Genomic DNA, 27,956 nt, shown 5'->3' on the forward strand with positions numbered 1-27,956 from the left:
AATAAAAAATATTTATTATACAAAGATAAATAGAATTAAGTAAGTAACTATAACTATATCAATGTGAAGAATGAAATTTTTTCACACATTTTCTTATAATAGTATTAAAATTAGAGTTAATGTCTGACAATTGAATACGGAGATCCGGAGCTGCATCCAGCCTATTTCTGAACTTATTTTTGGTATGAGCGTAAGCTAAAAAATCAGTTTCGCATCGCTTAGTCGTCACAAAAGGAAATAGACCCATGATAGATTCCTTAACGATTGCGGGGTATTCATCTTTAAGTGTAATCCAAAAGTCATTCAGATTAGAACCTACTTATTCGAATTTTTGTTTTAGAAGGGATGTATACTTAATGTCGATCAAATTCTCATACTCTGGCATAGTTATTTAACTGTCGGACGGACGCGGAACCCCTGCGCCTCTTCTACGGAATCCTAGGGTTTCGCGGACAACCATTTAGGAACCGCTGGGATAAAGGGGTTAAAATTCCCAAATTGCGAGTAATACCCTGGCCATTGCTTACATTGTAATCAGCCACACTTCTGGTAGACAAAGGAATGTAGAAAATCGAGGAATGTAGCTGACGGTTATATTGAAGACTCGCTCTCCAATAAATTGGTGATTTCAAAAAACATATTGGAACCACAGATAAAGCTACCACAATCTTCTACAAGTGGATCATCTTTGCTTCCATCACGGTTGTTCAACCTAGATGGCACAATAAATAATTGAACTATTAATGTAAATATTGTGAATAAATAAAGTTAAGTTTTGAGTCATTTTTCCTTCTTTTTTTTAATCACTTCTATCCCTAGGCGTAAAAGTCTTCTTCTATTCTTGATGTGCCTATCCGTTACGAATGGCTCGCCACACTGAAGAGTATGAGGTAGAAGAAAATATAGTGACCGTCTGCCCTCGGAAACCTAATAGCCATTCGGGGTCGAAAGAAACAGGAGTTAGCCAAGAGAGGCTGATAGGAAGGAATAAAGACATATCACTCAAGAAAAGTTGAAAAAGAGTAATTTGTGAAGGCCCTTGTGCATTTATGCACCTTGTGTTTCCGCTCATACCTCGGGGTATTGACTACAGACTGTATGGCTTGTCCAGCATGCCATAGAATGGAGGGTAGGGTGCGGGCTATTTTTACAATGGAGACACCCCAACTCCATGGCCTGACCCCTAAAAAAAAACAAACGTAAAAGTAACATGTTTATATTGTCAATTACCTCACAAAACTTAGTACTTTTGTGACGTTTTAAAAAATATATAATTATGCTCAATAATTATCTTGCCTGAAAATTATCAGTGGATTAGGCTTATTGGGGATACCAGCAGGCAAACGCAGTCCAGGACAAAGAAGAACCTCATGGTTGAAGAACTTGCGAGATTGGTATGGTGTTGATACAAGCATGCTATTTAGGGTGGCAGTGAATAAAATTAAGATAGCTATGATGGTAACCAACGTTCTGAAAGGACATGGTACATGAAGAAGAAAGAAGGGGATACCAAGTAAAAACACGCGTCTCAAAACTCTACCTCATAGGTGGTTGGAAAAAGGGTCAATAATAAATTAATAATAAGATAAGATTGTTCAGAAAATATAAATTATATAAATTAAAAAATATAATATAATAAAAAACTAAGTCTAATGGTTTGTTTATATCTTATTCTTATGAGTGTTCAAGAAACCGGTCAACTTCATAGTGCTGTAAAATCCAGATAAGTTAATGTAATTAAACAAATTTGTAGCGAAAATTATTCACTAAAAAACCTTCTATAATATCTCTACAATGTAATTTTATTGTAATATGACCAAAAAAAAAAATACTTTCCACAAAGATATACCTATGAATGATTCAAAATAATTGTTAAATTTGATCGATTTTGGAGATATTGAATTTGATAATGATACTATCTATGCCTCTGACACATTTCAAAATAAAAATAATAGTACATAATACATCAGAGCAGTTGATTGACGATACTGATTTTAAAGATAATCAACTCTTGTTGAACTCAGAAGTAGATACCGAGATCCAGGTAGAAAATACAAAATGATATAGAAATAGAAACTGAAAATGAGAGAAAAAAAGAGGAGAAGCGTATAAAGTAATCGAGACGTCTTTTAACAACGTGATCAGACGACATCAAGGGCATCAAGCACTACAGGATTCAGGGTGCTCAAGATCGAATGCAATGGAATTATTTGCAGGAGACCTATGTTCAGCAGTCGATTTAAAACGGCTGATAATGATATCAGTAACAGTAAGACCAAAAAGCCAATGAGACAAAAGAAGCTACTCCCTTACCCGTGCAAAGAAAATTTCCCAAACAGTTGTAAGTTAAATTTTGACGAAAAAGCTAAGAGACATTTTATAATATCTTGTTTGACTGAGTCGTCAAAGGATAGAATTTATGTTAAGTGGCCAAGTCCAAGGGGCAATACTTTCAAATATTATCTACCACTTGACAATGAAAAGGTAAAAGTTTTTCTACAGTTTTTCTTTAAAACGTTTAACGTGTCTAACAGAATTTTCCTAAAGGTTCTTCCTAAAGAGTTCATTGAATTAGTACCAAGTATTCCATCACTCTCTCTCTCCAATGGCGCTACAGCCCAAATTGGGCCTTGGCCTCCTCCAAACTATGCCTCCAACATTGCCGGTCCCGCGCCGATCTTCTCCAAGTTCTCACGTCTACCAAATTTTGCGCGTCCGCTGCCACTTCATCCTCCCATCTTTTCCGTGGCCTCCATTTTGGTCTTACGCCTTGCATTTTACTATCAAGGTCTCTTTTCGGCAATCTTTTCTGTCTCCATTTTTACTACATGACCAGCCCAGCGAAGTCTCTGAAGTTTAACGAATTCTGAGATCGGTGTCTCTTTGAACAGTTGTTAGAGTTCATGGTTATACCTGGATCTCCATATTCCGTTTTCATTAATAGGTCCAAATATCTTTCTTAGGACTTTTCTTTCGAAGACTTCCAGTTTTCTTTTTGTCTCTTCTGTCATCACCCATGTCTCGCATCTATAACATACTATTGGTCTGATAATAATTTTGTAGACCCTGATTTTCGATCTTCAGTGTGTGTTTTTGGAGCGAAACATATGATCGAGTGAAAAATAAGCTTTGTTTCCCTTTACTATTCTTCTTTGGATTTCTGATTCTTCTGTTCCATCCGTTTTTAATGTAACTCCTAAATATGTTAAACTTTCTACCGTTTCAATATCGTCCTCTAATTCAACTGTGCGTCTGATTCCCCTAGCTCTTGCCTGTGTTAACTTTTTTGTCTTTTGAATATTTATTTCTAGTCCGGTCTCTTTTGCCTTTGATTTTAATTGTGAATATATTTCTGCCGCCTCTTCTGTTCTGCGAGACATGATGCTGATATCATCGGCATAGGCGGCAATCTGTATTGATTTATTTGTTAGGAGATTACCTCTTCCTATATTTAGCTGTCTTATCACATATTCCAAGGTCAGGTTGAATAGTGTGGGTGCCAGCCCGTCTCCTTGCTTTAATCCTTGCGCTATCGTAAAGTTTTCAGTGAGCTCATTTTGGACTCTGACAGTTGCTATTGACGAATCGATTGTTGTTTTTACCAGTCGGATGTATTTTTGGGGGATATTAAAGCTCTGCAATATTTGATATAACTTGCTCCTAATAATTGAGTCGTAGGCTTGTTTGAAATCTATGAATATATTGTGGAGGTCAATGTCGTTTTCCCACGATTTGTTTAAGATTTGTTTCACTGTGAATAGTTGGTCAGTTGTAGATCTTCCTTGTCGGAAACCGGTTTGGTATTCCCCGACAATATTTTCAGTTAGTTGTTGGAGTCGTTTGTTTAGTATGTAAGTAAAAATTTTGTACGCCGTGCACAAGAGGGTTAATAATTTTCGCATTTCAGTTTATCCCCTTTTTTATAGATTGGGCATATAATCCCGGTTTTCCATTCATTAGGGATCTTTTCATCATTCCAAATCTTGTTCATGCGCACATGCATTTGTCCTACTAGGTGATCGCCACCTAATTTATATAGCTCAGGGGGGACGTTGTCAATACCTGGAGCCTTATTGTTCTTTTGTGCTCGTATTGCCTGTTTTAACTCTTCCATCGTTGGGGGTTCTATATTTTCGGTGTCTCCCTCATTGTGATGCATGTCCATGCAAGTATTCCATCACATTATTGCAGAAATGATTTCACCAAGAATTCCCTATATCTTACCTTGGAGTACAAAAATAAGTCTAATATTTTTAGAATCTATAAGAGATTATAGCTTAATATAGAAAAAGAAAACTTCAACTGACGTTTGCGAAGTTCTTTAAATGGCAAATGATATACTGTTCTATTGAATGACTGATTAAACTTTTATCAAAAATATGTAAACGTTATAGATAAAATAGATATGGAGTTAAGTATTTTTGATGCGTATTGATTCAGTAGTCTTATTGATTTCAGAAGTACACACACCTGTCGTAACTATGTCTACATCAAAAGAAAGGATTTTTCACGTTACGGAAATTTTGTTCCAACAGATGTTAGCAGTATTCGTATTACTTGTATTTTGGCAGTTATTTATATCAAATAGCCCTGCTGATAACAAAGGTACATGGCATGTTGTACTCTGTGTTATGGGTGTAAGTATATAATTTTAGAGAAATTTATTATTATATTAATTAATCTATTTTTAATAAAATTATATATTTATTAAATGAATATAGATATAGATCTCCTTTCTTTTTATATAATATATTACTATGATCTGCCACTACGTTGATACTAACCTCTTGTACTTTATTAATCGTAGCACAACTTTTTTGGTCTGCCACTCTCTACTTATAGGATTTATTTAACATGTTTTCGTTTTGTTATTATATAATTTATATTTTACACATTCTATGTTCTTCTTACACTTTAGGTTCTCACAATTTTCTGTCTCTCTCGCGATTCTAGATTTTAGTAATTCGGTTTTTTATCATGATTGTTTTTTTTGATATCCTAAATTGGTATATTTCTAAATAAGTTTCAAAAATATCTCATAAAATTAAATATTTCCGTATTTACCGTTTGATATGTAAGATAATCACAATGTTTTTCTGTGCATGCCTCTAAAATCTCATAATCATTTCTTTTTTTTACCCTTTAGCGCACATGATATTTGATTTTAAAAATTAATATATTTTGCATTAGGTATTTATTAGTAATATTATTTAAACCAAAACTTCACATGTAACTATATTAAAAAAAAAAAAAATAGAATTCCTTAGATATAGATATGTACCTAAATGACTAGGTACACTGGGCACTACAACGTTTTAATAAATAATTTTAAACTTTTTGAAAAAATAGTGCCGACTGTTGTAATTGCGATTTCCTACAATATTTTACAAGTTATTGGAGAAAATAGTGGAAGGGCTAATGAAGCATAAAGCATAATTTTTAAATTATTTAGTTTATTATTAACTTTACGACATGAATGCACATATACAAAAGGAAGAGAATTATATTTTATACAATTTTGATCTCTTTTTTTTTGCTCAAAATCAATATTTAAGATCGTGCGTATGCGGTAAAGACGCGAGCGTAAAACCTTAAAGATATTGGTTTTATTCTTCTTCTTCTTTTGGTGCCTATCCTCTGTGGATGTAGGCAATCACGTTGGTCAGCTCTTTGTATCAATACTTGTATGGAAAATAGGGCTTCTCGCGTTTCCAGTCAGCTTCTAAACCCAAACTGAACACTGCTAATGTTTTCTTTAATATTTCTATATATGCGAAAGTGAATAACAAAAAGAATAATTTTGAGTGCATGGCTCATTAAGCTTATAATTCTGTAATCAGAGCATCTGGTGGCACTTGCCTTTTTGGGGAGAGGGATGAAGGTGAAAACTAGCCAATCTGTAGGAAATTCTGCAGTTTCATAGATTTTGTTCAGTAGACTCGTTAGGAGTTTGAGTTGGTTGTTTTCAAATAGTTTCAATATTTCAGCTTGTATGTTATCAGTTCCAGGTACTTTGTTGGTTTTTAGTCTCTTTATTGCATATGTTACTTCACTGAGCGTTATTTCTGGTCCTGAACATCCATAAACACTGACTTCTGTCTCTTGCTCCTCCTTGAATAATTCTTTCATGTATTGCCTCCATCTCTCAAGTATTCTCTTATTTTCGTAGATCATATTGTTGTGCTCGTCTAGTATTAATTTATGACTTCGTGATCCGTTTCCTCCCGTTAAGTTTTTGATCTTTTTATGTAGGTTTAAAGTGTCATGCTTCTGTTCTAGAGATTCTATTTCTATGCATTGATCTTGTAGCCATGATTCTTTTGCTTCTTTAATCTTTTTCTCAATGATTTTGTTTATTTCTTTGTATTTCTGTGTTTTCTTCGTTCTTATATTAGCTCTAATATTTCTTGTCTCATCCATTTCTGTTTCTTTATATTGTTTTCTGGTTTAAGTTTATTATCTACCACTGAATTACAGATATTTTTGATTTATTCCACATACCATCCACACTAATGTTTTCTGGATTAATATCTGAGATTACCATGCTGTTTATTTTGTTGTTGATCTCCTCTTTGACTTCTTCTATTGTTTTATCTTTCAACTTCTGGATGTCCGGACGTTTTTGTGCTTTTCTTTTATGGATTTTTTTCATGTAAATTTTGAAACGTCCTAGTAAAATACTATGGTCTGATAGAATATCTTCTCCCGGATATGTTTTTGCGGATTTTACGGAATTCTGAAATCGTTTGTTGATGATGATGTAGTCAATCTGGTTTCTAATAATTTTTTTTGTGCGGTCGATATTTTCCGACTGAAGGGAGAAAATAGTGGCTAAGTATAATTATTGGATAATCTCGTTTATTATGAACTTTACGACATGAATGTACATAATCAAAAATGGAGAGAGTTATATCTTATACAATTTTGATTCTCATTTTTTTGCTGAAGTCAATATGTAAGATCTAAGCCTAACAAAACGAACTATAGACGGAATTGATTATAGCAAAAAATGAAAGAAATCAAAATTTTCATTTTTGCTCATGTACATTCATGTCGTTAATTTAATAATAGACAAGACAATTTGATAATTATGCTACCCCCCCCCCTTCCACTATTTTTGCCTTAACTCGGAAAATATCGACCGCACGAAAAATTTTTAAAAAAGAATTTGTAGGAAATCGCCGTTATAACAATTTCAGCTCTTACCATTACCATTTTTGTCGAAAAGTCTCCTTTAAAATCAAGTGACGACGTAACCACCGAATTTAGTCGCGATTTTAAATTTACACGAATATTGACCCCCTTCTAAAGGTAGAATAATAAAAGGGGCAGCTTGTTTTTTATGCACATATCTTCTTTTCAATGCACATTTTAATGTTCTACGATGCCTAATCGCCTTCTTATATCCGTCATCCACTGTCTACAGAAACAATTGTTTTGGTCCGTGTATTGTCAATTCTATTTGTTTTACTAATCATAGCAATATAATGTATCTTGAATATATGTAATTTTATAGTTAGGATTTATTATTTTGCATATTTTTGAATGTTTCCACCTGTGTATGACGAATATTTCTCTGTACAGTAGTTTGTACTATTGTTGTGTGATTCTATTATACAGTGTGTCCGTAAAGTATGGAATAAATTCGATATTTCCTAAATGAAAAGGCTTTTTAAAAAATATAAAACAAGTCGATTTTTAAATTTAATGTTCTATATGTTCTACATTTTACAATAAAATTTCATTATACAAGGTGATACACATCACAGTGATGACGTCATCGGCTCTTTTTTAAATGTAACGCCCTGAATTTTCGGACATTTTTAGATCGATAAAAATGAGCTGATTTGAAAAAAGTATAATGATCGGGTCTAATGGATATAATTTGAAAGATATGCGGTTAGAAAATAAATTATTTATTATCAATTGCACAAAAGTAGCCTACTTATAGTTTTTGGTAAACTGTAATTATTTTTAGTAACGTTCAATAACAATTAAGTAGTACAATAATTGTATCAATTCGTGAATGCTCTGTATTATTGTTTAGAATTAATTTTAAGTAGAAATGAATTTGAGTGTAAAGCAAAGAATTGAAATACTCATGATAATTGGGTATGGAGACAAATCGCGAACTCAGATGGAAGCGTGTAATTTATTTAATGATAAATATACAGAAATACCCATCACGCAGTCAAAAGTAAGTAAGATTGAAAAGAAATTTTGTAAAAACTGGTACGGTTGAAAATGTACGCAAATCAGGTCGTCCCTCTGTAAATTATGTTACAACATTAGATTTTCTACTTGCTTTTGAAGAAGATGCGCACACTTCTGTTCGTAAGGTTAGTAGTGATCTTGATGTTTGCAATTCAACGGTACACAAAGTACGTAAAAGTAAGTAAAGTAAGTAAAATTCACAGTTGTACAGGAATTAAACGAGGATGATCCAGATAAAAGAATCCAATTTTGCGAAATAATGATGGATAACAGCTACCGAAACCCTCTCTTGGTTCAAAATATTATTTTTTCTGATGAGGCTACATTCAAATTAAATGGCAAGGTCAACCGTCACAATTGTAGATACTGGGCAAAAGAAAACTCCAACTGGATGCGGAAACATCATACACAAAAGCCGCAAAAGGTAAACGTATGGGCTGACATTGTAAGAAATATCATTGGACCCTACTATTTCGAAAGTAATTTAAACGGGCTAGCATACCTTCAGTTTTCAAGTGAGGATCTCGTACCTACTTTAGTTAATTTATTCCCCAGTACAATTAATCTTGGACGTTTTGATAAAAGTTTATGGTTTTAATAGGATGGTGCGCCTCCGCATTATACTTTAGATGTTCGAAGGTACCTAAACGAAATTTTTCCGAACAGGTGGATTGGAAGACGTAGACATATTGAATGGCCAGCGAGTTCGCCAGTCCTCAATCCTTTGGATTATTTTATGTGGGGTCATTTAAAGAATGTTGTTTATAAAACGAAACCTGCAAATATTGGAGACTTAAAAACAAGAATTCGTAAAGAAATAAACAATATTTCTCAAGAAAGCATAAACAAGGTTCTGGAAGAATTTGTACAACGTTTGGTTTACTATCAAATACAACATGGACTACAATTCGAACATTTAAGATTAAGTCATGTATTAATTACTAGATTACTCTCAAGTTATCTATTATAATTTATCTATAATTTATAACATTATAAAACAATAAAAATTAATTGTCTAAGCGCATATGTTTCAAATTATATCCGTTAGACCGCCAGTACTACCCACTTTTTTGGAATCAGCTCATTTTTATCGATCTAAAAATGTCCTAAAATACAGGGTGTTACATTTAACAAAAGAGCCGATGACGTCATCACTGTAATATGTATCACCTTGTATAATGAAATTTATTGTAAAATGTAGAAGATTAAATTTAAAAATTGACGTGTTTTAGATTTTTTTAAAAATGCTTTTCATTTAGGAAATATCGAATTTATTCCATAGTTTTCGTTCACACTGTATATATTTACCGATTTACAATAAAACAGAAAGCAATATAGCACCGCTGGCTATTTTTTATGATATCATCAATTATTTATAATTAATAAAGCTTATATTTGCTAGTCACAGTTTTAGCTATCACAGTTTTATTTAGTCATTTGCTGATCATGATAATTGGGGCTTTCTAAATAATTCTATTATCATGCAGATCTCTGATTGTTCTTATCAATAATACATCACACATAATTTTCAGAATACTTGAGAATTCCAGGTTTGGTATGATGTTATGACGATTTTTTTTGTAATTCCTTGAAATATTTTGCTTTATAATATTTTTACGACATATTTATTACTTTTTATCGCAACATAATGTTTAAACGATTAGAAATGTGTCACCTGCTATAAATACTACGCAATTTTCAGCCATCGAGTACAGAAAAAACGATATTTTATTGTAGAATCATTGTTACCAATTACAGCTTTCCGAAGAAAGTTTTTCATTAAAACTGGTATAACAATCATAGTATTCTTCGGCAGCTTGTTATCAAGCATCTTAATTTCGTGAAATGTCTTGTACTGTGAGTTTCCATTACGCAAGGTAGCGTACTTGGACCAGTGCTGTATCTATTGTACACTAACGACATACCTGACCTTTAAAATTATACACTGGCCACCTTTGCCGATGACACGGCAGTTATGGCAGTGGGAGATAAATATGAAAAAGCTGCGGACATATTACAAACGTGTATTGATAAAATTGTCATCTGAACTAAGATATGGCGTGTTAAGTTAAATGAAAACAATTCTGTGCATATCAACTTCACAAACAAGAATGCTAATTATATACCTGTTAGAATAAACAACGTTAAGATTCCATATGCTAACATAGCAAAATTCTTGGGCATGACCCTCGACGTGAGGCTCCGCTGGAAACCTCACAGAAAAGAGAAACGAGCAGAGCTTGAAATAAAAAAAAAATGTAGTGGTTGCTAGGCCGAAGTTTAAAGTTGTTTCTTCTAAGTAAGCAAATACTAAAGCCCACCTATTGCACCATTGCAAACCTACTATTGGGACTATTGCAAACAACCAGGGATATCTAAAAGCAACACCAAAGTTATACAGCGATGTTAAAACAAGGTACTGAGGAACATAATTGATGCACTTTGGTATTGTCGAAACAGTGATATCTATTAAGACCCTCAAATGGACACTGTTAACCAAACCACTTATAAAAGTGACAGTATTCATGAACAGTGATTACTTGATCATGTGAACGTCGAGGCCATCCAGCTCCTAGACAATATGGACCTAGTGAGAAGGCTCAAAAGAACAAAGCCTTTGGAGTTAGTGAATTAAGTGATAGTGCAAAGCAGAGTAATGTGCGGGAAATAAGCTACATATCAGTTCTATTGTAGTTAAAGTATTAGAGCCTTAGGGAAACTAGTGAGTAAAACCTTAGATTTAGGAATATGTAACTTTAGTTCAATTAGGTTAGAACAAAATAATGCATTGATCTAATTGTTGATCAGATGGTAATAGTATGTAAATAATGTTTTTTATTGATTGTCTTACCTGTGAGATTCGTAATAAAATCTGTATATCTGGTTGGAAATCTTTCTTGAAATCTTTCCCGTGGACCATACCACCAACTGAAAGTTTTTTAAACCATTTCCTACAATAAACAAGGCCGAAAAATCTAGAAATGGTACGTTTTTAGCCACTATGGTTATTCTCAGTCCAAGGCACGCTCAGCAGTACATATCACAGACTATTAGACAGATCTATTTTCTTTTCGTCCGTTTGTTTTACTGTCCAATATTCAGATACGTATAAAAATATAGAAAATTTCGAATTTTTAACTATTCGTACTTTGATGTTAAGTGTTATACGATGATTTTTCCAAATTGTTGTAAGTTTTGTCATTGCTTGCTTGGCCAGTGCGATTTTTATTCTAATTTACTTGTGCTTGTTTCGGTCGGCGACCCTATGGCTACTCTACAGGAAGCGAACCACTAAGATAACTTTTTGAACTGCCTTAAGTTTGTCCATATTCATCTTGGCTTCTGGGAATCCTGTAAGTACTGCTGCAACCTTAACACAGACGGCAGCTTCTCTGAAAGTCACATCCTTGGCTCTTGGCCTTTTCCCCTTGCGTTTACTGTCGAGTGGTGTGCTTCATTCTAACCTTTGCCTTTTTGGACCTTCGTCCTTATGACTTCGTTTTGTTCTTATGACCTCTAAAGCTATTAGATACCATGAGCCATGGCCTGTAATGGCTCTGACGCCAACTCTTTTGCTCTTGCAGCAGCCTTGGTAAAATTGGATTTAATTACAGCTCTTTTGGATTCTGTCTAATATTGCCTTGTTCCACCAGCTTACTGATTTTGACTTTAAAGATGCCAGATTGCTTTGAAACCTTAACCTCTTCGTTTGCCATAAAATAAACGTCTTCCAACGCTGTTACTCTGACAGTGGGTGCATACCTTTTAGCACGGGAGGTTTCTTTATAACTTCGAGGTTAGATTTTCTTTAGAAGTTCCCTGTCCTTCGGCTTTAGAAACCGTGGTTTTGAATTAAGAGTTTCTTGGTTTTTCAGCCTTAGGAGCCCTTTGGCCCTGAGTATTTTTTGGGTTTCGATTGTCCATATTGGTTCCACGAGTAGCTAGGAAATGACAGTCCACCTCTGGAAGAACCCCGCTTGTGAGGGTATGGTCTAAATACGATGGGGTGCAACCTGTTGCTCCAAAGGAACCGTTTAAGACTCTATTACCCCAGTGCCTTACAGCCTTCACTACGGTGTCCTACGGCTTAGGGAGTGTTTATCGACTATCCCCGGTCTAGATCTACTGGATTTAGTTTCAACAGGACCACTTCGTGAAGGGTGCAATCAATCATTGTTAGTGTTGGGAGTACCTGGCGGATATATGTATACACATACATATACATATACACTGGTTTCTAAGGAATCACGACCTTTTTCACGATCACGATCACGAATATTTAAAACGATCTGATATAATCTGCAGCATCACCTGACATATAAAATGAAAGTTATTGTGCAATAATTTTCGCATAGGTGTGTCTTTCGGACCTTGTTTGTGGATAGAAATGTATATCGATTTAGTCTAGTCTTTAGGCCAGGTTCCACTGCTCCAGACCAGGTGACATATTCTATGAAAAATATCAGTATCTGCATTTTCGTGTAAACAAGCATACGCTTTGCTTATCTTTAATATTGTGTAGATATAATAATATTTACCATATGAGGTGATTTAAAACGCGAACTTTCTTAAATAAACACTCTATATAATATGACATTATTAGCAAAACCTTTAATTGTTCTTTAAGTTTTGTTAAGTACTTCCTATATCTAAATCTAACAGTTATTGGGATATTTAAGTATAAATTAAATGTTTGTATTAAGATTTGGATTAATATTGTACAGCGTGCCATGAAAATTCTAGTTGACGGTTCTCAATTTGCGTAAATTATACATAGATAAATGGACATTTTGAGAACTTGAAAGAACTAAGAAACTCATAGGAAATATTGTTCTGAAGCTATTTTCTTGTGGCATTTTTAAAGTAATTACTATTTAAATGGGAATAAGCCACAATTAAAGATTAAAGTACGTTTATTGACGTTTCAATTTCCACTTCGGAAATTATTCTCAATAAATTAAGTGGAAATTGAAACGTCAATAAACGTGCTTTAATCTTTAATTGTGGCTTATTTCCATTAAAATAGTAATTTTTCTAACTAAGAACTTTCAACAATAGTTTAAACCTGAATTATTAAAATTTATTTTAAAAATAAAGCTCCGTTTAAACTTTTTCAATGCCAAATCGAAAATAATGGAAATGCTGTTTCCTTTTATGCTCAATTCGAAGTCGAAATATTTGATTTCACTTCGTTCTATTTTTTAATTATATTATCTTCAGCTTATTGTCTTAATATTGCAAATGATTATCAATAAACTGATAAAAGTAGTAAATAATTTGTAGATACGATCATGAAGATTAAGATTAGGTATACTTAAATACATACGTCACGTTGTTTAAAATGACTAATAAACCCTATATTTAGTGGTTTACGATACAGATGTTTTAAGTGAGTAATCTAAATTACTTCGCATTACAGTATTATCTATTATCATGATTGGGAGATTTTTCTTGTTTAGTATAAGATCAAAGTCCTTTCTGATCGTACCACAAACCCAAATTTATATAGGGGATAGATCCTTTGTGGCACATTATTAGACATGTATTTCGCCTGAGAATTCAGGAATCCATGATTTCTCTTTTTATATTCACTATATTCTTGTGAAAAAGTATCAATTTATTAAAAGTGTTATCACCTCTTAAACACCAGACGCAACGCCTATGCTATTGTTAAAAACTACTTTTTTCCGTCACGACAAAACTTCCGTTGAAAGACATTTGCAAAACGTGTTTGCATGTTTGTATTTTCCAACTATTGTTGATAGCGTTTACAAGCGATATTTAATAAGTAATTCGTTCAAAATGGAAATTATTTCGTTACTTTTTGAAAATGGAAAGTGTGTATGACGAGCAGCAAAATGATTTAATCAAATTTATTAAGATAAGCAACTTCATCACCCATACGTATTAAAACTAGTTAAAACATTTCATAAAACGGTATTGGTATCTGATAAAACAATGAAGTGTGAACAATATGTTAGGACTAAAGTGGCAGAAGTAGCAATTTTAGGTTATGTTACTTTGGAACCTACTTTAAACAATACACAAATAGCTCAATATTTTTTTTTGGTTTTTCGCGCACTACTCTCCGCAGAGTACTGAAACATTACAAATTTCATCCCTACATAATACACTTTGTACAGGAAATAAGTGTATGTTTGTTTTGAATGTTGTTGAAATGTTGAATTTATTTCCTATCCTTTTAAGTTTTTCTGATAATCCTTTTATGTATGGTATTGTTATTTTCCTCATATTATTCCTGGTATATGAGATCTATTTTGTACAGATATCTATCTACAACAAACACATTGAGATCTATTTTGTCTAAAACCAAACCTAACAATGAACAAGACAGGACAAAGAATTGTATTTATAAAATACCTTGTGAATGAGATCAGTTTTATTTAGGTGAAACATCAAGGCCATTAAATGTGAGAATAAGTGAACATCAATCTTATATTAAAAATAGAGAATTTGATAGATCTCAAATATGTAAACAAGCATGGGATAATGAACATAGGGTTCAATGAAATGATTCAAGTCATAGTCCTAAAAGAAACGGATGGCAAAAAGGGAAAAATCAAAGAAGCGGCTCTAATTATGCTAAATGAGACCAATTGTGTCGCAAATTCCTCCGCAGAATGTAGTAGGATCTGGTTACCCATATTAAAAAAGGAAGTTATTAAAAGGAAAATACCAGTATTAGTAAGTCAGTAACATATTGAGGATACATCATGAATGTTTTTTTAAATAACAAACATATAAAATCAAAATTTGGTGTTTATTGAAAGTAAACTAAATGTACGACTAAATACTTACCATGTTGGGAGAGTATTATGAGGTTTGTTCCTGGTTTTCTCTCATCATTTACTATGGAATCACTAACAGGAGAATTTTACTGTCATCATGGCATATGGTTGTTTTTTTAAAGATGAATTACATGCTATGATTTTTTCTGGCGGATATTCTCAAGTTAAAGTTGATTTCATGTAATGGAATGAACTATCTTACAAGTAAAGTCATCCCAGGAACGCAACTCAACAATATTGGCAATATAATTTTAAAGTCGTCTACTTTAAAATGTATAATGTATGTCTGAATTGTCAATATAAATAAGTCAGATAAAATTAAATTATTAGAAGAATTTTTCACCAAGTAACAAAAAAACAAAATTTGTTTAATTTACTAATGTTTATATTTTGAGAACGATTTCCGAAGTGGAAATTGAAACGTCAATAAACTTACTTTAACCTTTAATTGCGGCTCATTCTCATTTTAATAGTAATTATATGATGACTAGAAACGAATTGACCGAGAGTAGTGAATCGATGTCAATAATCGCTAATAATTGCGGCAATTCGTTGTCCAGAAAATGTAGATACATTTCCACGTTTACGTGATTATCGAAAAAGTAGAATGTGGTAAATCCCTAAAGAGAAATAAATTCCTAGGCATTGATTCAATACCTGGTGAAATACTATAGTTACTAGGTGACAAACGATTACATATCATCCATTCTATCTGTGTCGCTGTTTGAAATTCAGGAAAATGGGCGTCTGATTGGGTACCTCAATGTATATTCCGCTACACAAAAAAAGAACTACTACTAGATGTGAAATCTATCGCACACTGTCACTAATAACACATGCTAGTAAAATCTTGTTGCATATAATCAAAAACAGTTTAAAAAGCTCTGTACACTAGCGAATTAGAATATTTCAAGTACCTATGATTATATCCTTCGTTGACTACCAAAAGGCATTTGATTGTGTAAGCTAGATAAATCTGTGGTCCATTTTAATAGACATGCACCTGGTGACAGTTATCAAAAATCTGTGGCAGTCCAATATAGCAACAGTACGACTAGATCATAAACCAATTTAAGACCGAGAGAACTGTAAGACAAGGATGCGTGTTGTCACCTAACTTTTTATGGTTAACATGTCATGAGGATGGCTTTAGATGGATAGGCCGGTGAAGTAACAGTGACTAGTAGGAAAACCTCCAATTTAATATTCGCTTTTAATATTCTATTTAATATTCGCTTATTTGTAGTATCATTTAATGATGATACTACACTTATAGCAGCACATGAGCAAGAAATGTTTAATCTCTTGCGAAGAGTTGAGTATATATAATACCAGATAATGGACAGTTTTGTCTAGCTCGGGTCTAGTATCACTAACGATGGTAACTGTGAAGCAGAAGTTCGGAGACGTATTGGTATGGCAAAAATGTGATGAGTCGCCTAACTAAAGTTTGGAAAGATAGATCTATCTCTCAAAATATGAAGATGAGACTGGTGAATGTCCTTGTATTCTCAATATTTCTATATAAGGCAGGGACTTAAACTCTTCGCGGATGCGAGCGCCAAAAAGAGACGTGGTGCTGGAGAAGAATGCTGCCCATACCTTGGACAGCTTATAGGACCAACGTTTCCATTTTAAACCTACTCAAGATTAAAAAAAAGGCTGTCCGCAATATGTTTACAACGTATTCTGCAATTTTTCGGTCACATGGTTTGTAGCGTCAGAGAAAACGTTCCGGGGAGAAGATCAAGAGGACGATCACCAACTAGATGGTCAGAGCTTAGAGCCTCAGAGTAGCTAAAGATAGAGACCAATGGAGAAACCTTATTAGAAATTTTGGAAGAAATCACGATCCTCAGTAACGGGGAAATGACAAGAGAGAGATTAAAAAGATCATATGATCCATAAGCCTCTAAAGTCTTTGTATCTTGTATAGGACACTACTCTAATCTATTTTTCCGCATGATTGTTCGGTATTCTCATTTTTGTAAATAAAATACTAAATCTGTGCTGGTAAATAATTTATTAAATAATACCAAGCTGCTTTCAGGTTCAGAAACATATCAAGTATTAGTCTTGATCCTAAGGTCAAACATTCGCGCTCATTTGTGGCGACTGTTTTGACAGTATAAAAGTCAAAATTATAACACTATCCACTGTTTCCACAAAAATTTCCAAATTTGTAACGAAAATAAACCTTATAATGACGATTCAACAATTTATATTTCCGAGATCTATTTATAAAAATAGTTTATAATAAACATTAATCAACAAGAATAATCCAATAAACGATAAAAAATGGTTGATATAAAACTTTTATATTAAATTTGTAAAAATTTGTAAATCTAAAAGAAGTCTGTAAAGGACTCCGCAACTATCTTTATAAAAAACCGGCCCGGTCAAATTAAACGAACTTCTGTCAAGGATAGTTCTCAGTGCGTAGATTAAAAAAGTCAATGAGACCTAGGTCTGAAAAACTTTTATTCTGAAGCTACAGCTTTCTGAAGATATTGGATTGAGGTGTTCAGTGTAGGTCAAGCGCAATTATTTACAGTCAAGTGAACGACAGTATTGATTTATGAAAGAGACATATTTTTTTGCGTCAGGCGACATTTGCGCCTTATCTTCAGAAAACTACTGAAGTGCTTTCAAAAAACTGAGGATCAACCACACCAATAAGTGCTGCTAAAGCAGCATAAGACATCTCACGCTTTCACGCATGCAGAATACATACCTGACCTTAGCAAAGCAACAGCACCATTTAATTTTCAAAAAACGCTGAATCATTATTAAATAAGTATCACCCAACGATCCACATGGAAGGTGCGACAGCTAAAGCTGCTAAACAATAATTACCAAAATTATTAATTCCTAAGTAATACAAGTTAGAGTAAAGACTGACAATCTAATTAGAAGAAATGGTCAATGCAGAAGGCTTCATAATTATGATTATTTCAACTTTCTTGATTTCGATTTACAACACCTAAAAGACTTTAACGATTGGGATATATCAGATTAATCTTGCACCGTCTTACATTCAAGAAAAAATAACTAGAGACAATGGAAGAGACAATATTAAATATTCATATCCTACATGGTTGGTGTAGAGAATGATGAAGATGAGCCCGCAAAAGACACAATTATCGGATATTACCGTACCTGTCAATGTGGTGCGGGAACTGTGGGTACTTGTGCTCAAATACCCAGTGTGTTCTTGTTTTTAGACTTTGCATGACATCAACCCAATGGTAAGTATCCTGATAGATCGTTACTTAACACGACTTATGATGCATCTAACCGAAATCAGCAGAATCTCAACATACAGATAGTTGAAGATAACTTAACCCGAATTTCCCATAAAAGATTGAAATCTAGCATAGCATGATCTTAACTGGTCGGACTGACAACATTCTTGTCTCAACTGGCTATTTGATGAAGAAATCTTGTAATAACGTGATATTTTAGGGATTGTCGATACAGAAATTATCACATTCATTTTTTTAATAATGATTTAGTGTTTTTTTTTGAAAATCAAATGGTGCTGTTGCCTTGCTGAGGTCAGGTATATATACTACATGCGTGAAAGCGTGAAATGTCTTGTGTCACTCTAGCAGCACTTGTTGGTGTGGTTGTTTCTCAGTTTTTTAAAGGCGCTTCAATAGTTTTCTGAAGATAAGGCGGAACTGCAGCTACGCTGGAGCTATGCCTCTCTAGCAGCACATTTTATATCGCTGGTCTTCAGTTTTCGGCGGTTTTATAATGAATAAATATGATGCATCTATTTTTGATTACGGATCCATATTCAGTTAATATTTTCGTTCACATAACTGTGAATAAGGGCGCTTGACGTATACTGAGCACCTGAATCCAATAACTTCAGAAAGCTGAGAAGTATATATGTAGCTTGAGAATAATAGTTTTTCTTAACCTAGGTCCCATTGACTTTTTTTAATTCACACACTGGAAAACTTTAACTGAAACCGAATTTTCGTTTAATTTGACCGGGGCCGGTTTTCCATAAAGATAATTTCGGAGTCTCTTGTCCGATGTTACTTATTTTTATTGAAACGATATTGGCAATATAATACAACAAAAATTATCATTTAATTTACTACTGCCTAAAATATTAATGAAACACTTTTCTTTAAATTTAAACAAGTTTTAAGGATTGAAAGAAAATAAAATTTTCAGTGATCTATTAATATGACGCTGGCCTATAACGGGTAGGGTTTCTTTTTTCATACAAAAATCAAAATCAACAGCTACATACTATGAGTAGCCAGGAATAAACTTAAGTTACATATTCATCGATATGCAGAATATATTTACAAACCCACAAGTTATTAAAACTAACATTTTTGTTTCAGTTTGCTTTATGTATGGCAGAAGGTGTACAAATATTTCGGCATGAGAGTGTAGTTACATTTGGCCACACTAGGGAAGAAAAGAAAATGGCTCACATGATAGTTATGGCATTTGCTTTTATCTGCATAACTATTGGAATCTCACTAAAAATTAGCCAGAAAGAAGATTTTAATCTGGAACATTTTTCTTCAACGCATGGAGTTTTAGGTAAGTCAACTTCAACACTAATATAATTTTTAAAAATATACCGAGACATTGAAACATTTAAATATTACATTTTATTTAGCTACAGTAGCAACATAATCATAATAGCCATTTTGATACCGGAAAATTAAGAACTAAATTTATTTTTGCTGCTCTGATTTAAAAATAAAATTTAGTTTTTCCGTAGCAATTCTAGTTTTTTTTTATTATTAAATTTGCAAATTTACAATCTGCTATTGGAATTTATTACTCCAGTCGTCAGAGACGAAAATGCCACTGAACCTCTAAAAATCATACGAACAAGCTGAATTTTGTCGAGAATATTAATTTTTGGGACCTCAAAAAAGTTTACCACTTTTACCCGGCTTCTCCCTAAAACCCCCCTCGCAGAGAGGTGAAAACGCAAAAAATGTAGCTGAGTAGATTAAATTGTTCTCTTAGAAACAACGCTTGAAGCGTCCGTCGATTTTGCATGTCAATTACGCGCGCGAAATCAATGTTCAATAAAATTTGCATCAGCTCGACGGTAAAAATTCGATATCTTTTGATTCAAGTGACCTATCGAAAAAAATCAAGATGTGTTTTAAAGGTAAAGAGTCTAGCTTTTGTAGGCAGTTTTTGTTTGCAAATAAACTCAGATTTTATACAGGTGTTAAATAAATAAATGTGGCGCGATTTCCGCCATTTGTTATGATTCTCATGAGATCAATACAATATATGCCTTTCATTGACTGTAAAGTTTCATTACTATAAAGTTTTGATTATTACAGCCTAACCTTTACAAGCTATAGCATAAAATTTTAGTTTTGCGTTTTAACAACAAATGATTTGAGTATTGGAAATACGCTTAAAAAACATTGGATTTAAACTTTCACACAACAAACAATTTTTTTTCAATTACACTAGTACGTTTTTCAAAAGAACAAAACTACTGCAATAATCTACAATTAAAAAAGTCTTCTTAAATGCATTTTCCGTGACGTGTGATCGTTTGTAATGTAAAACATTAAATTCTGCGTTTTTATTCATATTTCAAATGCCTCTTATTTGTTATAACTCTAAATTGAAATTTCATGTCATAGCTTTTAAAGATTGATCTCTAAAAATAAAAAGTTTACTGCAGCTAGTCAATGAAAGTGATCAATTTTATTGATCTCACGAGAACCGTAAAAAATGGCAAAAATCGCACCACGTTAATTTATTTAACACCTTTATAAAAAATGAGTTTATTCTCGGCAAAATACAAAAACTGCATACGAAAGCTGCACTTTTTCCCTTCAAAACCCATCTTGATTTTTGTCGACAGGACGTTTGGATCAAAAGATATCGAATTTTTACCGTCCAGCTAATACAAATTTTATTGAACATTGACTTCGCGCGCGTAACTGACATGCAAAATCGACGGTCTCTTCAAGCGTTACTTCTAAGACAACGGTTCATTCTATACAAAAAAGCCTAAAAACATTTTTGTTTAAAATTATCTCAGCTACATTTTTTTATTTGATAATTTGATGTTTTTATTTGAAACATTTTTTTTTCTACGGTGTACAGATTCTTGGTAAATAGATTTTTTCACGTTTTTTGGGGTCCTAAAGTAATATTCTCTGCAAAGTTCAGCTTCTTCGTATGATTTTTAGGGATCAACTCTCTGACGACTGGACTATATTAGTAAATGTGAATATTGTAGATATATAAGAGGTGAAATTTTCCACTGATAACAGTCCCAATACTAACACTAACAAATTAAATTAATGTTGGATTCAATTTGAAAGTAAGAAATATTGAAATTAAAATTAAAATTAAAATACCTGAAATATAAAAAGTTGAAATCTTCGTCTTAGTTCTGGTAGGAGGTGTAAGTTACCTGTCTTTCTCGATGTGGTGGGCTGACAGGTGTTCAAAATAGATTTTTTTTATTATTCTACTGATTTATTCTGCAACGAATGGTACACTACAGTCGTCATGCAATGTGTTGTTACTAACGTACCACGGCAAGTTGAAAATCATTCTGAGTATCTTGGATTGGATTCTCTGAATGATTTTGGTAAAAGAAGGCTTGGCACAGCCTCATAGTTGCACTCCATATGGCTATGTGGGCTTTACTATGCACTTTATACTATACACAAGAAGTTTATTATGTGTAGATAGCTGCGATTTTTGACAAGATGTGTGCTTCCCAAGTGAACTTTTGGTCAATTGTCATTCTCAGGTATTTGAATTATGTTTTTACTGGTATGTAGTAATATATCGTTCAGTGTGATTTTCGGGCATATGGAGTTTCTGTTCGTGAATGTTATTTGACTAGACTTGGTGTGGTTAACTTTGAGGTTAACCATTAAGCTGGATTTACAGTTTGACGGACTGTAGATGTAGATGCACTGGGGACGTAACAAACGGACTGTAAATATTACGTCAATTTATAAATCGACGCAGTCGAATTTTTGCGCATAAGTTGAAACAGTGGCTAGATTTGGTGACCATGAATGAGAGACAGTAACCGACATTGAACATAACCTATAAATTACATTATTACAATTACATGCATTATAAACCAACTGTGTGTGTTTAATAATTTATACTATTGTTTATTATGTTTATCCGTTTTGCGTGTTACAATGGATTATGAAATACACGAAGGTAAAAGGTTTTATGCTCCTTGTTGCCTTGGTTTTCAGGTCTTTTAAATGTTTACTGGATTTATCGTATATGTGTGGATTACTCCGAATTAATAACTCATATCTATATAAAATATTGAAATTGTACTATGATATCCTTTTATTATTTATTATTATTATATTCTATTATATATTGTATTACCAAATTCGAATATGTTCATAAACAACTTTACAAAATGGAGGGCGGGCCGGGCAGTTTACTTGTGCTTTGGTTGAAGGCACAAAATTCTTCCTTTTAATTGGCCAGATGCAAGTAACGCACTGTAAAAGATGAACAACTTTTCCGTTCCAGTCCGTTTCACTTGTCTTCCGTCATGCGTTTATGTCCATTTATAAATAAGAGTACACAAAATTCTATGTTGATCTTTTTCCATTGCGTCTACGTTTATAGTCCGTCAAACTATAAATCCAGCTTTAATCGTAAAATCTCGTCAGATACCTGGCTATTGCGATGTCCTGAACACGATAAAATTTTGCTTATTTCCCAGGAGTATAATTTTCACAAATAAAACGAAGATCTACTTATCTACTCTTTTCTAACAGAAGAGCTGGTGGTAGAGGGGATCTTCGCAGATAATGTAGAGTTAGTGTCTATTTATAACGTTATCTATACCGATCTAGAGAGGTCGTTTTAAGTCAAGTTTTGTATACACATAAAATACCAAATTCCAAAAACTAGAGCTTTCAAAAAAATTTCGAACATTTAATTTCAATGACTACGAAATACCCCAACTTAGTTAAATAATTTTATGCAAGGCAACATTTTTTGTTGTTTCCTAATGTAAATTATTAGTCCCATCACATATTTACTATTCGGATCTACTATAAGGTAGCACGTATGCAGACTATAACAATACATCTATCAGACATTATAAAATTAGGATATCTTTCCGTATAAAAGTATATTAAGACAATGTAGATTGGAAAATTATATTCTCATTACCATATTACTTTGGTGGAATTCTAATAAAATATTAACTACTGCATAACACCGATAATCGAGTATGTAAAAATTATGATATTCAAAGACAGTGACGTAGCCAGGATTTTATTTCGGGGGTTGTCTACTCTTTTAAGTTCACCCCCCTTATTCAATCCATCAATGAATTATTTAGTTTTTTTAATAATTGTTTTTTAACAAGAATACTTACTCTTTTAATATATTTTTTTGAGCAAGGACTAGTTTGTTATCAATGAAAAATCTTGCACAAAAAAAAATGATGACAATACAATGGTCCTGATAAAGTATTTTTGTAAGTATTATTAATTAATTCCTATGTAGGTATATGAGAAACAGTATTTGAAATATTTTAAATTGAAATATTTGAAATATTGGATTGACAAAAATAATCGCATGTTAGAACTTATAGAAATAGTGATTGACATGCAAAACTAGTTTTGAGTAAAGAAGAAAAAACAGCATACTGTTACGAACATGCATTCAGCGTGGCTCGTGTAACGGCTGCATCTCGCAAGCGACTAGAACTTTCCAGCGATATCGAGTGCGAGAGAGAACAACCCGTCACGTAGGCGAATTAGAGGTGGGAATGTTCTAGAACATACTAACTTTGGTATATATATGTAACGATGTTATGAGTTGAGTGGAGTTGTTAAGATACTATTGAACTGTAAACTTATAAATAAATATATTTATATAAACTCGAACCGCTCGTTTTATTTAATCTCGCTACAATACATAATAATAAAAGTGAATGTAGTTATAATTTGATTTTTCTACTTTAGACAAGGGCAGGTAACGCTCATTTAATAAACTTTCGAAAAGTGAAGCCAATTTGGATGTGACCTCCATGTTTTGGTGCCTGTATGTTGCCCATTTCTACCTCTCGCAGGGTTACTAGGTCTACTCATTTTTCACTAAATGTACTGATTTTAACTTTAATTTACTGATTTACTGAGACACTATATCGATCTATTAAAAAATATGTTATAATAAAATCATGTTGAAAAAGTGGTCATTACATCAATGTTCAATTATAAATTTTGAAAAAAATCTATTTATTGATATTTACATCTATTATTCTCAATCTACTGAAGAAATAAAATATGACCTGGCAACTTTTCTGCTGTCGGTTTATACCTCAGGCAACTCCATACGATTACGCGTCCCCTCTCTTTCCTTGTTTAAGTATAAAACATTGTCTGAATTGACGTTAATATTCCAGTGACACGACAGTGGAGCAAGTCCAGTAAGCCTTTTATTACCGCTTCTATTCCTCCAATAGGTTTTTACAAGCTTCAAATTTGAAAACGGGCGCTCAACACTGATCGTAGTGACAGGAATAGTAATTAAAATACTAGGAAGTCTATTGATGTTCGGAAAAAACTTTATATCACAAAACTCCAAAATCTCTAAAACTTTTGTATCAGTCTTGAAAATTCTTCAAAATATGGATGGACATCTTTAAAATATGGAGATAGATTTGTTAACTGGTTTTCTTTATCAGGAGATGCAAAACCAGAAATGAGTGTTTGAAATACAGTCAAAATGTCTTCGTTGTCAATAAATCTTTCTTTAAACTAGAAATTAGATTGTCTAACATGGAATGATCATTAATACTCTAAAATATTCTTCAACTGAAGTTGTTAAATGATTATCTCTACAAGTCTGTCTGTTATTAATCCTTAACATTTGAAACTCAGTATCAAAAATGTCTTAAGATAATTTAGACGCAGAAATAAAGAGTTTTTCAAATTTAATTTCAGAATTTTTTCCTAAATCTTCTATAGGAGAGATAATATCTATGGTACATTTAACGGCACTAACGAAATCGTACGTACACCTTAAAGAAATATGGATAATGGAAGCGTAACGCTCAAGATATTTTCACGAACCAAGGGGGAAATTAAGAAATTGTTTTTTTTTCTATCGCTGAACATAATGCTGTTCCCAAAAGCCAAAAAAAATATTTTTTGCGTATAAGACGCATTCTTATATATTTTAGAAAAAAATAGTTTAAATAAAAGTTGTAGATCATAAAATTTTTTAATTCTTCTTCGCTTGTAAGCAGGCTCAATGAAAATCTGGTGAAAAAACAAACTTTCCAAAAAAAACCTATGACCAATCGTAAACAAGATAACATTTTTTTTTCTTAAAATCATATTTTTATTGTTTATTAACATTAAGTGGTGAAAAATTGGATAGATTCTAAAGGAAGATCTACATTTTATAATTCAACTTATAGATGGATATACAGTGAAGGAGTAAAAACTTATAACCCGTTAAATGTTGGTACTCGTAAAATACTGCCACCAAAACGTGGAGGGGAGAACTGTCCCCTGCAATATGTCGGCTTGTGTCTTGTTATTGATTATCCAGTCAATTGATGACGTGTTAAGAGAGGAAAACTTTTTGATATTGTCATTCAGTTTACTAATACTTTCCAAAAAAGGTCTGACAGATTTGGTTCTACATAGCAATTGTTTGCTGAAACGTGTCCCACGTGGCTTGATTTTCAACTTTCTTTATCCACACTAACAGCTTTTGCTAGAAGAAACTGATTTTATCAGTAGGGTTAGGGATGTTTTCTCACTTTCCCTGCATGCCATTATTTAAAACATCTAACCCTCATCTAATTTCCCAAAAATATCTAACAAAAACGCAACTTTGGTCCACCAGATGTCATCACTAAGGAAATTGGCATATTTTGACTGTTTACAAGTAAAAACTACTAACAGTTCATAGAATCTACAGCAGTAGACAAGCGCAGAACAGAAGTTTTATTCAATGAAAAATAGTCGGTAAAAGTTATTATCACAGCGAATTAAAAAATTAAATATTAGTAAAAAAGAGGGTAAAATTTCGCAGCACACCTACAGGGACTTCAGGGCACACCAGTCTGCCGCGGCACACTACTTGGGAACCTCTGTTATACAAGGTTCTATTTTTTTAAAGGTGTATTGTTTTCCCCAGCTTTTCATTGAGCCCACTTACAAGCGTGTGACACAAAAAATATCAAAGTTAATATAAATGATTATAAGCTAAAAAGTCAGCTTCCTTTTCAAACTGCTTTTTAATAACAAATTTAAAAAAATGTAAAAGTTTTTTTAATATACCTTAAAAATGAAGCTACAAATAATCGGCTGTGATTTACATAATACCACTAGAGTGACTGTTTGGGCCATTACAGTTGTTTAAATAATCACTCCTCAGGATAAACAAATTGAATATAACTATTTTGTCAATCTGTTTGAAATTAAGCACACTTGAATAATTGATTAGTTGCCACAATTTCGGTGGTTATGTTAAATGCCATATTGCAAAATACAAAGATTTTACCTTTTGTATATTACTGCAAAAATAAGGGTTTTTTGAAATTATATCTGTCAATTGTTTATGTATTTTAATTAGGAAATTTTGAAAATTAAACTTTTTATGATCTATAACAATTAGTTAAACAATTTTTGTCTCAAATAAATAAAAACACTTTATAGGCAAAAAATATTTTTTTTTTCTTTTTACGATTATTTAATAAAAAATAAAATTAGTTGTACGTCTTCATGGAATTTCCACCAGCAACCACTCATATACCTTTTAGAATATTTAAATACCTACGAGTATATATGACTTTTTCAGCTTTTTTCTTCATTGACTGTGGTATGGAGGCTTTGCAGAATCAAAGTCTGAATATATGAAAGGATTTATGCGCATTTCTCTTGGCTTTTTCATGTTTTTATAAATTTTTCACTTTATTTTTAATATTTATATTTAAAAGATTAAAAAACGAGTTATAAGTGTAGAAGAGACCCAGTATCTGGACACTATTTAAAATAGTTTAAGAGGCATTACTTTCTAGTAAAAGATTTTGTGAATAGAACATATAATATTCGATTTGCACCTTCACAATATTATTCAGAAAAATCTAAATATTTGTTAAATTTAAAATAAAAGTGTCCAATTTAATGCTTTTTTTAACGTTTTTACTGAATTTTAAAATTATCAATATTTATTGATAATATTTCGGGAGGTTTCCGAACACCTTGGTTATTAAAGTAATACATTGGAAAATTTGCTTTATTCGCGCATAACATTTTATCATAAAATCATATCTATTTTATAAAATGCTTCATACATACTACAAGACTAACGTAATTTCAGAATCGATCTAACCAGAATTTTTATTTACAGGTTTAATTGCATGGATATTCAGTTTCATCGCAGTACTTGGAGGTGTATATTCTATGTATTTTAGAAACACGTCGTTAAGTCCAAGAGTTGTAAAACTTTGCCACATTTTTCTTGGAATTACCTCTTACGTTCTTGGAGTTGCGTGCCTCTGCTATGGTTTAGAATATTTAATGCTCGGAAGGGGAAGAGGGTGGGTGGCTTTGGTTGTGCTACTGGTCGTTTACGCAACTTACAGTTTGATTGGACCCTGTAAATCAATTTTCAATTACTTGAGGAACGATTAGTAAATCATTGAGCAGACATTTGGCATTTACTAAAAGAATGATTAAAAAACAAGAAGTTAACATATTTAAGTATATTCTATATATTTATACGTTTTAGTTCTCGCATTTTTTACTACTGTACGGAGGGTGCTATTCCATTTGTTTTTATACTATAACAATAAAAAATAGACTGATTCTTTCTTTAATACCTTTATATATTACTACTTAAAATATTTTTATACAATTATTTCAATAAATAGTGTTTTCATGGAAATAACAA

At 32.6% G+C, this 27,956-nt stretch overlaps 1 protein-coding gene across 1 annotated transcript; it reads left to right on the forward strand.

Moving 5' to 3' along the window:
- Positions 1-4,428: 4,428 nt before the first annotated feature.
- LOC140434948 (probable transmembrane reductase CYB561D1) lies at positions 4,429-27,882 on the forward strand. Its single transcript, XM_072523590.1, has 3 exons — positions 4,429-4,637; positions 19,391-19,595; positions 27,414-27,882. Exons 1-3 carry the CDS (start codon positions 4,482-4,484, stop codon positions 27,695-27,697), a joined length of 645 nt encoding a protein of 214 aa, XP_072379691.1. The 5' UTR covers positions 4,429-4,481; the 3' UTR covers positions 27,698-27,882.
- Positions 27,883-27,956: the final 74 nt, after the last annotated feature.

The sequence above is a fragment of the Diabrotica undecimpunctata genome, chromosome 2, assembly GCF_040954645.1.
Source record: "Diabrotica undecimpunctata isolate CICGRU chromosome 2, icDiaUnde3, whole genome shotgun sequence".
NCBI classification, from domain to species: Eukaryota; Metazoa; Arthropoda; class Insecta; order Coleoptera; family Chrysomelidae; genus Diabrotica; species Diabrotica undecimpunctata.

Coding starts and splice junctions, on each gene's coding strand:
- LOC140434948 (XM_072523590.1), top strand. CDS start 4,482: ATGTCTACATCAAAAGAAAGGATTTTTCACGTTACGGAAATTTTGTTC. Junction 4,638..19,390: donor TTGTACTCTGTGTTATGGGT/GTAAGTATATAA, acceptor TTTTTGTTTCAG/TTTGCTTTATGTATGGCAGA. Junction 19,596..27,413: donor TTCAACGCATGGAGTTTTAG/GTAAGTCAACTT, acceptor TTTTATTTACAG/GTTTAATTGCATGGATATTC.